The sequence below is a fragment of the Nycticebus coucang genome, chromosome 11 (assembly GCF_027406575.1).
Source record: "Nycticebus coucang isolate mNycCou1 chromosome 11, mNycCou1.pri, whole genome shotgun sequence".
NCBI classification, from domain to species: Eukaryota; Metazoa; Chordata; class Mammalia; order Primates; family Lorisidae; genus Nycticebus; species Nycticebus coucang.
The window spans coordinates 83,572,856-83,587,481 of record NC_069790.1 but is presented as its reverse complement, the minus strand read 5'-3'; the positions used below and the strand labels follow the sequence as shown (position 1 = coordinate 83,587,481).

The following is a 14,626-nucleotide window of genomic DNA, read 5'->3' as shown; positions in this document are numbered from 1 at the left end:
CCCTGTGGACTGTGTCACGGCCGTCTTCCACTGTGCAACTCTGACCCACAAAGGCACCCAGGGGGGCAGTGATGTTACACATGCTGCATCCTTGCTGTAGGACTTGGAAATCTAGTGACAGAAACAGAGAGATCACCCTTTTTTGCCATGATGCTGAAATCCATAGAGTATTCCCACCCGGGGAGAAAGGGAAGCCCTGAGCAGAGGCATTGGGGGAGACATGGAAACTGCACACCTCTCATATGGCCATGGCCACGGGTTTTCTATCTGTTTGGGGAGTACCAAGAGTGTGGAAGAGGGGGCCGATCAAATATATTCTCATGGACCTATTCTAAGCTGCCCAGTGGCCTTGGTCTTTCTACTACTGCCCAGGCCAAGGTCAACAGTTGCTCCCCAAAGACTGCTCCCCAAAACCACACACCTAAAAGCACCTTATGAAATAGAGTAAGCAGTGGAGAAGCATTTGGACTTTAGGGAAATGGAAAAGATAATGGACCAGTTTAGACCCCTGTCATTTTGGTCAAATCGTCATGTGTAGCCTGGTAACTTTCCACTAATTACCAATATCCTGGTAATGCCATCCTTTATGAGGAACCAGTTTGGGACGAGCATCATTTAGTTTCTCCACTATTCCCACCCAACCTTCTCTCACCCCCTGCTTAGGAGGCCTTGTGCAGTGGATCATCTGGGTTTGTAACACAGAGGGCATCTGCACATAGTCAGCCGTCTGGTTTTTTGTAATTGAAATGTTATTTCTCTCTCCATTTACAGCTTCTCCAGCAAGACACACAACATCAGTCTCCCCCTCACCTGCTGGGCGATCTCCATTAAAGGTACAGCCCCTTACTTAAACTGAGGCCAGAGACTGGCCCAGGTTCCTTTTTTTTTTTTTTTTTTTTGCCCTAAGACCCATCCCAAATACATCAAGAGGCATTTTCATTTGTAAAGACAAAACAAAGAACATATAAAGGAAGGATGGGGGAATATGAGTAGGAAAACAACACTGGACTTTTGGGGAAGCTCCTCCATAAATGCGGCATTTGTTTCCAGGGATCAACCTCATCTCCAAGTGGAAGCAATGAGAACTTCCAAACTAGAGTCAGTGCATGTGCTGAATTAGGGAGGATATGTGGTCCTAACATACCTCTTAGGACTTTTCAGCCTAGTCTTTTAGTTCAGGCATGTCAATCTCAATCAATATCTCTCTCTGTCATATTGAAAAATATCAATGATCATGATCTACTAAATGTTCCCTATGTCTTTTAGCCTGTCTCATCAGCCTCGCCCATTTTTACAAAGCTAAACCCAACTTTTTACCTTTTAATATTTTATACCCAGGATCTCATTTACATTAGAAATGCATACTGGATTATGAAAAACAAGGCAGTAAAATGGATTTTAAAATTCCGGGGAACAAAATAGAAAGCTTTACAGGTCCAAATTGGTATGTAGACATAGTCTATTTAATACCTCTAACCACATAAAATCCCTTATGAAGATAAAGAATAATATTTAGTCTCTATCCAAATTGAATCAGACTGGCTGCAAGGATTGTCAGTACATATGAGTGGTTGGTGTTCAGAGTTGCTGCACCAGAGGCAAATAGGAGGTTGAAGTGAATGTTGAAAGAATGATTTTGTACCTGAGTGACTCAGGATTTACACGCACTGTGTCCTTTTGGTTGATGAATTCTAGCTAATGTGAAAAAGACAAATTAACCTCTGCAAACACACGGGGGCAGGTTGTGATCCATTGCATCTGTGGTACTAATGGTAATTGCTGATAGCATTTGAGAAACTGGCAAATAAAACTAAGAATAATGGAGAAAATCTCAAAGAAATACACCTTATTTGAATTGCCTAAATCCCTGATGTAGAAATGTGCTGGTAAGTGCAAATAATTTGCTGGTTTTATTGTCATCTGCAATGCAGCTGTTACCAGAACGTACATGTGACAGCATTCACTCCAGAAGCCATAGCCTGTCATCTCGAAGTGATGAGCAGGAAAACAATGGGGCTTTCCCACACCTTTGCGTCTACACATACAAAGAGTTTCCACATGTTGCTATGCAATTGTCATCTGCATTTTTCATCTTGATTTTACAGAGTGATAATAAGACAATAAGAAGTGTTAGAGATTAATTCTGAAACCATACAAAGAACCCAAGGGCTGAAAATGTTTGAGTAGCTATCAAATAGTCCTAGTTAGCAAGCTGATATACTATCTCTGTGCAGACCTGCATGTATTTTAACTGGCCATATGCAGTCTGAAGCCATGTCTTTTACAAACAGGGTTCAAGGAAGAGAAAATACACCAAACATTTGTGTGACAACTCCTGGGGACGTTAGGGGGCACACTGCTACCAAGTTACTAGCTTTGCCTTAACTGATAGAGTTTAGTGAGTTTTTTTTTTTTTTTAGCAATTAAATGATAGTTTAACCCTACAGAAAAGGCTGAGCTGACCTGCAGTATTTTGAACTTTGAGTCTAATTTTTGACAAAGACAGCAGTGAATTGGGATCTCTTAATTGGCCTTGCTTAATTTTAGACTTCTATTAAATGAAAGCATTTGTGTCTCCCAGCATTATTTCATTTAAAAAGAGAGACCACAGCAAAGTTATCCTAGGCCAGCATTTCTGAAATGAACATCAGTTTTCTAAGGCATCATGTGATAAACGAAAAAATGGTCTATAGTCAAATAAGTTTAGAAAACACAAGGACAAACAAAGTTCTTTAGGTTTCTTTATTGTAAGACTCTAAAATGCTAAAATGGTATATAGTATGTGGCATTTCCCAGTGGAAACCTTTTTTCACAGACCATCTCTTTTAGGACTGATTTTCTTTGGGATACCAGTTGGGAAAGCAACAAATTCAAATGTCAGATGAATCCAGAGAGTTGACATAAATGAGTGAAGGAGGTTGGGTGGAAAACATGTGGGATAGTGGGAACTGTGGTCAGCTTAAGAATGTATGCCCCATCTAAGGAGATGGCCCCTGCTCAGATTCAGATGATTATCTACAGTCTGGACACAGTGCCTCACGCCTGTAATCCTATCCCTCTGGAAGGCCAATGCAAGAGAATCACTTGAGCTGAGGAGTTTGAGAACAGCCTGAGCAAGAGCCAGACCCTGTCTCTACTAAAAATAGAAAAAACAGCCAGGCATTGTGGCAGGCACCTGTAGTCCCACCTACTCCAGAGGCTCAGGCAGCTGGATCACTTGAACCCAGGAATTTGAGGTTGCTGTGAGCTAGGCTGATGCTACCGCACTGCACTCCAGCCTGGGCAAACAGAGTGACACTCTGTCTAAATAAATAAGTAAATAATCTCCTTTAAGAGAATGTGTGCCATTGTTGCCGGAACTTCTAGTTCTTTATAAATGCCAGAAATCTGGAGTTCTATGTGAAATTTTCCTGTGCTTTACACATTAGGAACTAAACCAGGTTTTCACTACAGGTAAAACAGCTCACATCTCAGACCAGAGCCCAAGGACTGCCAGCTTGCTGCTTCAGCTCAGGGGTTGGGAGTTGGGGTGGGGTGGCTGTCCCGTCCAAATGTCCACAGCTGCCCCATCCTCTCCTGCAGTTCTGAGCCAATGCCTTGCTGAGCTGGAAAAGTGAAATGTGCCCCTCAGCTTTTCTCACCAGTTTCCTCTCTTTGAAACTGTAGGGCTAATTAATTGTATGCCTCGGAAGTCTCTTATTGATCACTTTTATCCTCTTTCTATCTGAAAATGATAGGGAGTAAAAGGGGGCAGTGAGCTGAATGCAATTTCTGGTGGGCCTGGCAGATAGATACGTATCTATGTGTGTGGTTTTGTTTGGTTTTGGTTTTTTTGCAGTTTTTGGCCAGGATTGGGTTTGAACCCGCTACCTCCGGCAAATGGGGCCAGTGCCCTACTCCTTTGAGCCACAGGCGCCGCCTCTCTGTTGTGTGTTTTAGTGCTACAAACAACACTCAAATTTGACTCTAGGTTTTGTATTATTCAGGCTCGGGCTGCCCTCACAAAACACTATAGACTGGGTGGTTTTAGCAACAAGAATTTTTTTCTCCTAATTCTGGAAACTAAAAGTCCAAGATCAAGGTGGCGTGGGGGGAGGGGTGCTTGGTTTCTGGCCTGGCCTTTCTGTCTGTGTGTGGGCATTCCTGGTGTCCCGTATGCGTCCAAATTCCTCTTCCTATGAGGACACGTAGCCAGATTGGGTGGGGGCCGCTCTGATGGCCTCATTTTAACTTGATCAGCTCGTTAAAGGTGCTGTTTCCAAATACAGCCGCCTCCCAGGTGGGGGATAGGGGTCAGCCGGCCTCACCCTGCTCCTGACTCCGCTCCCCTTTTGTCCCTGCAGCAGGGCTCCCTGCAGTCCTTCACCCCCTCTCCAGTGGAGTACCACTCCCCCGGACTCATCTCCAACTCCCCCGTCCTGTCGGGCAGCTACAGCAGCGGGATTTCTTCTCTCAGCCGGTGTAGTACGTCGGAAACCTCAGGCTTTGAAAATCAGGTGAACGAACAGTCAGCGGCGCCGGGGTCAGTGCCGGGCTGCGGGCCGGAGGAGCCGGTGCGCAAGGAGAGCAAGACCCCGCCGCCGTACAGCGTCTATGAGCGGACTCTGCGGCGCCCGGTCCCGCTACCTCACAGCCTCTCCATCCCCGTGGCTGCCGAGCCGCCCGCCTTGCCCCCCAAGCCCCTGGCGGCGCGATCGGGCCACCTGGAGAACGGGACGCGCAGGACGGAGCCTGGCCCGCGGCCGCGGCCCCTGCCCAGGAAGGTCTCTCAGTTATAAGTCACTTTTCTATGTACCTGCGACGGATTCTTTGCCCGTTTACAAACTAGGATGAGAAGACATTTAGTGTAGGCACTTTAATAACTTACTCAGATCTTTCTTTCAATGAATGAAATTAAAACTTGCTTATTAATATAATGTTGCACAATATTAAAAAGTTACTGATCTAAAACGCCAGATGTTAAATGAAGTATGGCTGAATTTCATTAAAGCATTTCTCACTTGAAAGTGGTAAGTAGTGATAAAGACTCCTTTTGTATCTTTTTATGTTCACTTTTTTTACATAGTTTAATCTTAAAACCAAGACGATGTTGTCAAACAATGCAATGCGTGATAATGTTGTATACTTTTTACTGAATACTTGATACTGGGAGAAAGTGTATTAAGTCAATGCTCATGCTAACAGGATGGTCCTTACTTAGAAGACCTCTGTAAACACAGAGGGGGTTCTGGCTCTTCTGCTGGGTAGAATAATCAGGGCGGGTCATCAGAATTAAAGGTTAAAGCAGGCTAGTTAGACAATATATATACTTAAGGGGCTGCAAAGGATTGGAACTGGAAGTTGTTTTATTCTTGAAACAAATATAAGGTTGCTTTTGCTGTTTGACAGCTGTCTACATTCTTAAAATTCCACTTTGTAAATTGGTTGCTAAATCCCTTGCTCCCCTGGCACCATGGTATCTACTGTATTTCTTTTCAAGGTGCAATTTGCTTTCAGAGTTCCAATCAGCTAGTTGAAGCAAGAGACTCCAGGAGAACTGTTTACTTGAATTTTGTGCTTCCTTACTTGATCGTTTCCTATTTAAATTTGTCATTGAAGAAGAGCAGATGTTCAAGTATTAAACAGGCACAAATTACTGTGTCCCATTAGCAAGAATTCAGGAATCAATAGAGGACAGTATTAAATCAATAGCGTAAATGAAGAAAAAACCTCGGTGAAAATATATTAGCATGATTAAATGGCAAAAGGACTTATAAGAGGCAAGGGCATTAACTTTCAATCCTGCACAAAGTAAAAAAAAAAAAAAAAAATTCCTCACAACTCTGCATTCTTACTAGTGGAGCTTGTCTTTCTTAGCTGACCTGTTGTCCTTTGGTGAAGGAGGATGGCCGTAGATTGCTCTAGCTTGAATAGCTTGAATATTGCAACGTAGCATCGTAGCATCGTAGGTCTAGATAGGAATGCTGATGCCACGGTTGTAGGAGTGTGAAAAAGCACCTTGTATGTAGTAATGTATTTTGTACTTTTGTTTTTTCTTTTACTGACTGTTTATAACACTCAATTGACAATAGATATGAACTGTATTTTAAATCATACTGTTAAATATTTTCCCTCTTTTGTTGGGAAGCTCATTTTCGTTTAACCGTGTTTGTTTTGTTGATAGCTTACCTGGAAGGCAGTGACCACTTTTTTATATTCTCTTAATGAAACCGTTCAGCAGGTATTCGCTGTTGAGGCTGGTTATAGAGGTTTTCTATAATAAATGTTCAAGTATTTTTGTATATAATTGGTTAATTTTAATAAGAGATACCATTATGTGTAAAAAACAAAAGTAAAAATTAAAGCAAACAGTTGTGGATGCAGTATGATTGTTATAATTATGCCAAATACTTTATGTATGGAAAAAGAATATTTGTACATATGTGCTTTTAACAATAATTCTGCCATATTGACTTTACAATTTTGAATGTCGGAAAAATTAATATATGTTAAATATTTATGTTTAGTGAAAGTGTTCATAATTGAGAAAAGGAACATATGCATTTTAGCTTTGTATCTTGCAAGTTTTGCAGTCAGAAATTTTTTGAACTAGCTTTTGCTTTTGATGATAACACTTTGTGTTTGTAATCACATTCACATACATATATATACACACACATATGAAGATCCATATTCCTGTTGCTTTAAAGAAGTAAAACCTTCCACTTAAATAAGATGACCTGCATAAGATAACAAAGCTTTGATTTCCTTTTCCTGTGTAATTTAATAGACTTGTTGACTAGTGCTCGAGCACAGTATAAATCAGTGTTATTTGCTCTTGAAGCCATTTTTTTTTTAAACTTTTTGACAGTGAGCAGTTGAATTACCATGTGCGTGTATTTCTGAAGCAACTACATAGAACATTTTAAGAGATTTTGTTAGCTCAGGTGTTCATGTTGGTTGCTGCTGAATGGTAAATATTAAATAAAATTACCACATTAATCTTAATGTCTGTCTTTATTCTGGTCATCAGCATGTCTGTTCCTGGAATAAAAGCCGTATAAATCTCTTGGTCTTACCAGAGTGAGATATTTAGACATCTTTGTTGATAGATCCTGTTGCTCTTGTTGCTGTGCCCCTCTTGATGCATTTCACAATCCCTGCAGCTCATTTATGCCACAGAGAACAAAGATTGAAAAGTTAATAAACAGTATTATTGCCACCTAATCAGGTTTATCTGCCCACTGCCCAACAGGAAGCCAATACCCAGAGACAGCAGGGTTCACAGCAGAAAAGAGTTTATTCTGCACAGCACTGAGTAGGGAGACGAGGGAAAGGGCAGAGATCTCTCAAATCCACCTGTCCCAGAATTGGGGGGGACAGGGTTTTTAAAGACAGTGGGTGGGCAGAGGGTTAGACAATCAGGGTCTGCTAATTGGATGGTTTTGGGGTATAATCAGCAGTCTTTGGTATGGGCCACTGCCTGCGTGGGTCAGCCAATCCACTGAAATGCAGTTCCTGGAAGATATCTCAAAAACTGCCCCTAGGGCTCAGTGCCTGTAGCTTAGCAGCTAGGGTGCCAGCCACAAACACCGGATCTGGCGGGTTCAAATCCAGCCCGGGCCTGCCAAACAACAATGGCAACTACAACCAAAAAATAGCCGGGTGTTGTGGGGCGCCTGTAGTCCCAGCTACTTGGGAGGCTGAGGCAAAAGAATCGCTTAAGCCCAAGAGTTTGCAATTGCTGTGAGCTCTGACGCTATGGAACTCTACCAAGGGTGACATAGTGAGACTCTGTCTAAAAAAAAAAAAAAACTGCCCCTAGGTTCCAAACAGGTGATATTTTCTCTATGATAAAAGTTAAAAATCTTTACAAGTACTAGCTGTACCCTCTAGGGTAGTAATTATAGAGAAGCAAACAAGGGGACCATCACTGTTATCAAGCAAAGGAGGGGCCAGTGGCTGGTTGTGATCATTATTTTTGGTAAGCCTACTCCTTCACAGAGTTTTGATTATTAGCTAGGCCTGTTCCTTCAGAGTTTTGGGGGCTTTTATTCTGGTTCTTGCTTTGCACCCCTTCATAAATTTGTAGGGGCAGTTTCAGTATGGGGGAAGAAGATAACATTTACCTGCTTGACTGACCACTCAATGCCCTAACCAGAGCCAGTTTAACAAGTCAAGCCATCAAAATTCAATTGCATTAGAAAACCTGACACAAAACAGATAACTGCCAGGCATATAAGAAATAGTTGAATGCTACCCTTACCAGTTGTGGCAAAATCTGTGCGCCAGGTTTTCTCCCTGGTTTTCATAAAATGATAGGAAATATATTTGATAAACCCTACTGTGGCAATGAAGAGATTCCCTGTGCCCTGAAAAATCAACTCACAATAAGGCAGATTAATAAGAGAACAAGATTTATTTACCATGCACAGGGCCAAAATCACAGAGTGATTACCCAATATCCCAACAGAATTCAAAAGTTTATATCCCCTCATTTTAGAGGCATGGGGGAGATGAGGAATATAGGTAATTCTGTTTTGGAGCAGTAAATGGTTACTAGGGAGGATGAATAGATAATTGGGAGAATGAATGGATAGCAGAAATAGAGTGACTGGAAATGATAATCCTTGAAAATTAAATTAACCTAAAAGACAGGCATTTAAAATGGGTTGGGCCAGTTGTGGTCATATCCTTGATCTTCTTTCTTGAAATACATTAAGATAACAGAGAAGGAGGGAAAAGGCAATTGTTCTTTTTGATGAATCCATGTGGTTTTATGCAGATAGAGAAGTCCTTTCCAATGCCTGCTGATCTCTAAGGGCCTTTAATTCAAAATATTCTTTATACCAAGCAGTCATATTTGGGGGTAAAATTCCCTGAACTCCTTCACTGCAAAACCCATTGACTACAAGATTTCTGTTAATAAAGCCTGGATTTTAATTTGGTGAGATGTGTCTATACTGTGTTAGTTTTAGGACATTTAAGTAAGCAAACTATTGTCAAAAGCTTCTGTCCCATTAAATATCAAAACCCATTTAAAGGCCATTGTCAATGTCCTCCTGATTATTTCTCAATATTAACTAAGTGACTTTAGAGCATTTTTGGATCATTTTCATTACAACTGAGCCCATAAGCATTCCCATTCTACAAGCATAATTACAATATGAATAGCTCAGTTTGCTATCTCAGTAGTCTTCTCCCTGGATTGTTACTGATTGTTCTACACAACACAACAGAGAAGAACAAGTTACACAGTTTTGCGTTATCTGATCTTTACACGTTAAAAGGTGACTTGTACCAAAATAAGTTCTTGGTATTGAAGTAAGTCCTGCCCTTATTATATAAGAATACCATAAAAAAGATTTAAGGAATTGACAAAATTCCGATCCCCTAACATAACTATTATTGTTTTTTATATATCTCTTTCTCTTTTTCTACATGTGTATGTTACATCGTTTTTCTACATTGTTGACCACCAGCTCCTCAGATACCACCGGCACAATCTGTTAACACTACAGGGCAACATTCATTGCTCACGGAGAGACCCATCTCAACAGAGTTCTGGTAGTGTGTTAGAAGGGTCAGGGAAGATCAGATTTTATTGAAATTCCTGAGTTTTTAAGGGGAATCTTTCAATGAACAAACCTTGAGTAGGATTGATTGAAGATTATGGTGTAATTGTTTAGGATAATGGAAACAGCAAAGCAAGGACTTTGAGTCAAGGGGTTCAAACAGTTGTAGCACGTAAATTGTCAATTGGCAACTGATGTTTTTTGTGGAAAAGTTGATGGGTCTACTGAGAACGTCCTATTAGGAAGAATAAAATTATTTGTTTGGGCAAGAGACTCTTGGAAGATTAAAGATACAGTAATGAAGGGTAATGAATATTGGAATAGTAAAGTCTTGTTCATGCAGACATAGCTGTATGAGTTGATGGTTTCAATCTTTGACATGTATGTTTTACATAGTTGTAACCACAATACACCTGGACACACAACTCTCATTTTATTTTTGCATTATTACATGTATATATACATGTAAAAAACAAAGAATATATTCCATATTTTATTTAGCCATTTCCATTTTAATGAACATTATTATTTTCAAGTTTTCACTATTTCACATAACACCACTGTGACCTTCTTATGCATAGTTTTTCCATGTTTTACATTCTTTTCTTAAAAATGGATCCCCAGGGTGGTGCCTATGGCTCAAAGAAGTAGGGCACTGGCCCCATATGCCAGAGGTGGTGGGTTCAAACCCAGCCCTAGCCAAAAACTGCCAAAAAAAAAAAAAATCGATCCCCAGATTGAAATTGCCAGGGCAATAGAATGATGTTTGTAGTTCTGTTGTATAGGGGAGGAAAAAATAATTTTCCCTCTACCCTTCATAGTTCTTAGGTTGGCCCCCCATAACAAAAGACAGATTAATCAGAGAAAGACAAGTTTTAGTAGCATGTATACTTCATGTATACGTGGGAGATACCCCAGGAAAAATGAGTTAATCTCAAAGAGGTGGCTTAGAATTCAGGCTTACGTAACATCTTCAGTTGAAAACAAAGGAGCAGGGGAAGTCTAGTTGTGGGGACATGATCAGGAAAATAAGCAAGAGTGTGGGCCGGAGTCAGTGCTTTCTCTACAGAGAAAAATCCCTTGCGATTTCATCACCCTTTTCTTCCTAGCACAGAAAGGGAGCTAGCTACTCTTACAAGTGGAGATTTCTTTTTTAGAAAGAAATCTATACGATTTCTCTTGTAACAGGGTAACTTCTACCCTATTTTCAGAACTTTTCCTGTGTCTGTTGTTACTCACAATAATCCCTTTGCGTGACAGGCATGTTTGGGGCTGGCATATTCTGATCTGCTTTAAGAATACCGGCAAATTCCCAAAAGTGTCAATTTTTGTGCCACCAGCAACATATTTTCATGGCAATTTTTTCAAAATGGTATTGATATACCATCACAATGTGATATTTTGTTTCTTTATTTTTTGCTAATTTTATAGGTAGTAAGAAAATATTGCTGCCTTGTCTAAAGTTAGAGAAAATGTTAATACGGTAACTAAGTATTTCACAGAATCTCATGTTAAGGACATTGGTAAATGCAATAAAAGGGGGAGCTGAAAAGAAAATTAACAGGCATTAAAACTTAAGATGGTACCTACTGAAAACACTTCATTATTCCAAAGAGGATATTACCACGTTGCTTTAGATCCTCTTTTAGTATAGAATACTAGAAAATCCTATTCTGAGTCCATGCACCAGCTTGCTTATCTAGAGTTTACCTCTGTCATTCACAACCAGTGAAGGAGCCAAAAGCCTAGAGGTAAAGACGGTGGTCTCAACAGCCGCAGCAGATGGCCCAGTCTGCTCACTGAGTGAACTGTCTGCAAGATGAGGAAGCTGATGAAGTGCAGGATGTGTTGGAACTTACTGAAAGGAAACTCAGATTTCATGCAAAAACTGAGTGTTGGATTAAAGAGATACCTAGAAATCTGTGCAAGAGAAATAGGGGGAAAAAGCTGATAACTCCAGAGAAAACAAAAGTTTTTACATAAGAAAATAAATGTAACTATAATATACTATTTGGCTCACCTACACATAACATTTACATAGTTACAGAAAATACAAAATGTATATGTTGATCTAGCTCCAGATTGTAATTATATTGGAAGGATGAGGGTAAGGAAAGAATTTGTGTGAATGAAGAATAATTAAATTCTCATCTTCCATAAAGGGATAGCAACAGACAAGGCCTAAAACTTAGACAACAAAAGTAGCAATGTAAGAGACTTTATTGTTTAGTGATAGAAGGGCAGACATTAAGAAACAATGGAAACAGCTGAAATTGAAAATCGAAAACAGTTATCTCTGGGGAATGACAATGACTTGGGTTCTAGGATGTTTGAGGGGTCCTGTTTTTTGCAATGGCTTTATAGAAATACATGTAAGAGAGTGAAAAAAATTATACACCATTCATTTACCACCACAGTGGTTTCACTACTCTTGCTTATTTTTTGCTTGCTTTATATCACAGAGCAAATCTGGAACTAGAGCTCTTTGAGAAGCATGTGCGGGGTTTACAACCAGGTGTCTACTGAAAGCCATAGGAGACAAGTAGGAGGAAGTGCAGACAGAGGCCTTTCTGGACTGTATGAAACTCTTCCCGGAGCAGAAGTGACTGGCAGTAAGACCAGCCAATTTTCATCCTATTACGACCTTTGCGATTAGTTTGGTCTCCCCTGTTCTTAAATAGAAGCAGTAAGCAGCCCATAGGAACAATTTTTAGAGAAGTGTGACTGTAATAGGTTCATTTTCCAATGCAGGGCAAATCAGTACACTGAGATGCTGAGGGTTGCAGCAGAGAAAGACTTTAATTGTAGGGTTGCTGTGAGAGGAGACCGAAGGAAGTCTCAAATCCGCCTCCTGAAGAGGTTTGGGAACAGGGTTGTTAAGGGATCTGGATGGATGGTGGGAAGAATGGTGGGCTGAGGTGAGAGATTACTGACTGGTCACGAAGTGAAGGGTGAAATCATGAGACGGGGAGATGAAGAGACCACATCTGAGTAAGTTCCTTCCCTGGTGGGGGTCTTCAGACTGGTTGGTGTCAGCTGTTCTGCTGGAATTCAGGATCTAAAAATCAAAATAAACAATGCTTGGGCCAAAGTCTTATGATTTTAGCATCAGAGATCCTATCCATGGGAGCAATAGGGAAGCAGGTGGTCAGCACACTGTGTGATTCTCAGTGGGTGGAAGTTCAGCAGCAGCGTGTCGCATAAGGCCTGGCTTGTGATTCACGTTAGCCCTGTGAAGATGGTTTCAGAAATCAAAAAGGAACACTACAGATATGAACAGTTTGCAAGTTCCTTTTGCGTCAATAATATGAATTTTCTCATTTAGATAAAAGCACACAAAAGTCTTGATGTGACTTACTCCAGAATGACAGTTAAGAGTCCCAGGTTATTTTCTACAAGAAGAGAAAAATTAGTAAATGCAAGGTGAGTTTTAAGAGGACTGAGGTTTATAATGAAATTTGGGAGAAGGTGTCCTGGAACACCCATTCTTCCTTCCCCCACTTTCTATAGATGGCAGGACGTCACCCTCCTGACTACCCACAGACAACTTACCCAAATGCTTGTTCCAAATCCAGAGGAAGAGGTGCTCTGCTCTTCAGGCTTGGACTCTCCACCCATGCATCAAACCCATCTCATACCATCTCTTCCCAGTCTTTCCTCACTAATGAGGGGAGCTGGCTATGACCTTTGACCGCATTCATGGAACTGATCTGATGGCTGGGCCTGAACACGAAAATATAACTGAATGTTTACCAGTCTCGGACAACAGAACAACATTCTTTTTCTGTCTTTCCTTTTTGTTCCTTTTGTTTATGCAACTCGCTAAACTTAATTTATTAAAAGTAGGCAGAAGTAACTATATTAAATTTTGAAACATCTGTAAAGCCAGAATAAAAGCCAAAAATAAAAACCTCTTTTGTAGCAATTATTACAAGACAAGATTAATGTCTTTATTAAGAACTTCATTCAAATTGAGCAAAAATTAAGACATTATTAAGATGCACAGTATAGAAAAGGAATAGAAAAAGTATATTAGTGGACAAAAGATGAATAATAAACATTGGTAAAATAACAATTGTACTAATCGAGAGAAAAATAGAATAGTGCCTGGGTGTTGTGGCTCACACTTGTAATCCCAATTTTTCACATTTTCAGCCAAATATTTAATAGGTACGTCAGTTTTATTATACCAAAAAAATGTTGTAATGGAAACGGCAAAGCCAAGAGACCACCAAGGCAGGCAAGGAGATGCAGGCGCTGCCCCTGAAGGGGATTGGGTGGGCCTGGGCAAAGGAGCTGGGAACGCTCCGCTGATGGCCGCGCAACTGTGGACGTGAACCTGGCGGGCGGACCCTGCGCGTCCTTCTCCCTGGCTCAGTGTTGCTGAGTCCCCAGAACAGGGAGTAATCAGGAGCTCCGGGATGCAGTGTAAAGGGAGGACTGGAGGGAGGTAGAGGTGAGTAAGAAAAAGGGGTGTTGTTTGGCAATGAAATCGGAGCAGAGGAAGAAGGAGCGGGACGGGCCCAGCTAAGAGCGCGGGGAGGGCAGCGGGAGGAGCCGCTGGGAGGCTCGAGCTTGGGAACAGTGGGATGCGTGGCACTGTAGACTAAAGCAGAGTTTCCGAAACGCCGGTGTTGCCCTATTATGAAGTTTTCACACATTTTTTCATGAAGTGAGAAAAATAAGAACATGATGTGGATATATGTTGTCCTAAATTCCTGATCGTGCTAAGCAGAGAAGAACTTCTTTTCAGTCTTTCTGCAGTGTTCTGTTCTTGAACAAATCTTAATGTTACTGATAGCTCGTAGGGGAGAGGGTTTTTACCAGTATTTTTACTTGCGCAATTAGTTAACAAGCGACAACTGTCCGCCTTGTTTGCGTTGTGCTCCTTCGGGAAACCTCAAAGGCTGTGAAGCAGGGGAAGGAGAAATGCAGGTGGACGCCCTGCTCTCTGGGTGGAGCTGTTGTGGGGGGCAGGACGGGGCCCCACAAACGTAACTCTTGACAAAATAAGAATATTAACAGAAGCTTCTTTCAGTGCTGTTCTCTGAAAAAAAAGCAGAACATAATAC

The 14,626-nt window shown here is 41.0% G+C and overlaps 1 protein-coding gene across 4 annotated transcripts in view; it reads left to right on the top strand.

Annotated features, from left to right (window-relative positions):
• DOCK4 (dedicator of cytokinesis 4) overlaps positions 1 to 6,987 on the top strand; it is a 471,167-nt gene extending 464,180 nt beyond the window's left edge. For 2 of the 4 annotated variants that reach the window (XM_053609306.1, XM_053609304.1), the window contains 2 exons: positions 772 to 833; positions 4,347 to 6,987. In XM_053609306.1, coding sequence (XP_053465281.1) covers positions 772 to 833; positions 4,347 to 4,778 — 494 coding nt within the window. In that variant the 3' untranslated portion in view covers positions 4,779 to 6,987. Of the gene's footprint in view, positions 1 to 771; positions 834 to 4,343 lie in introns of all 4 variants that reach the window. The other 2 variants (XM_053609303.1, XM_053609305.1) reach the window with 1 other exon arrangement.
• Positions 6,988 to 14,626: the final 7,639 nt, after the last annotated feature.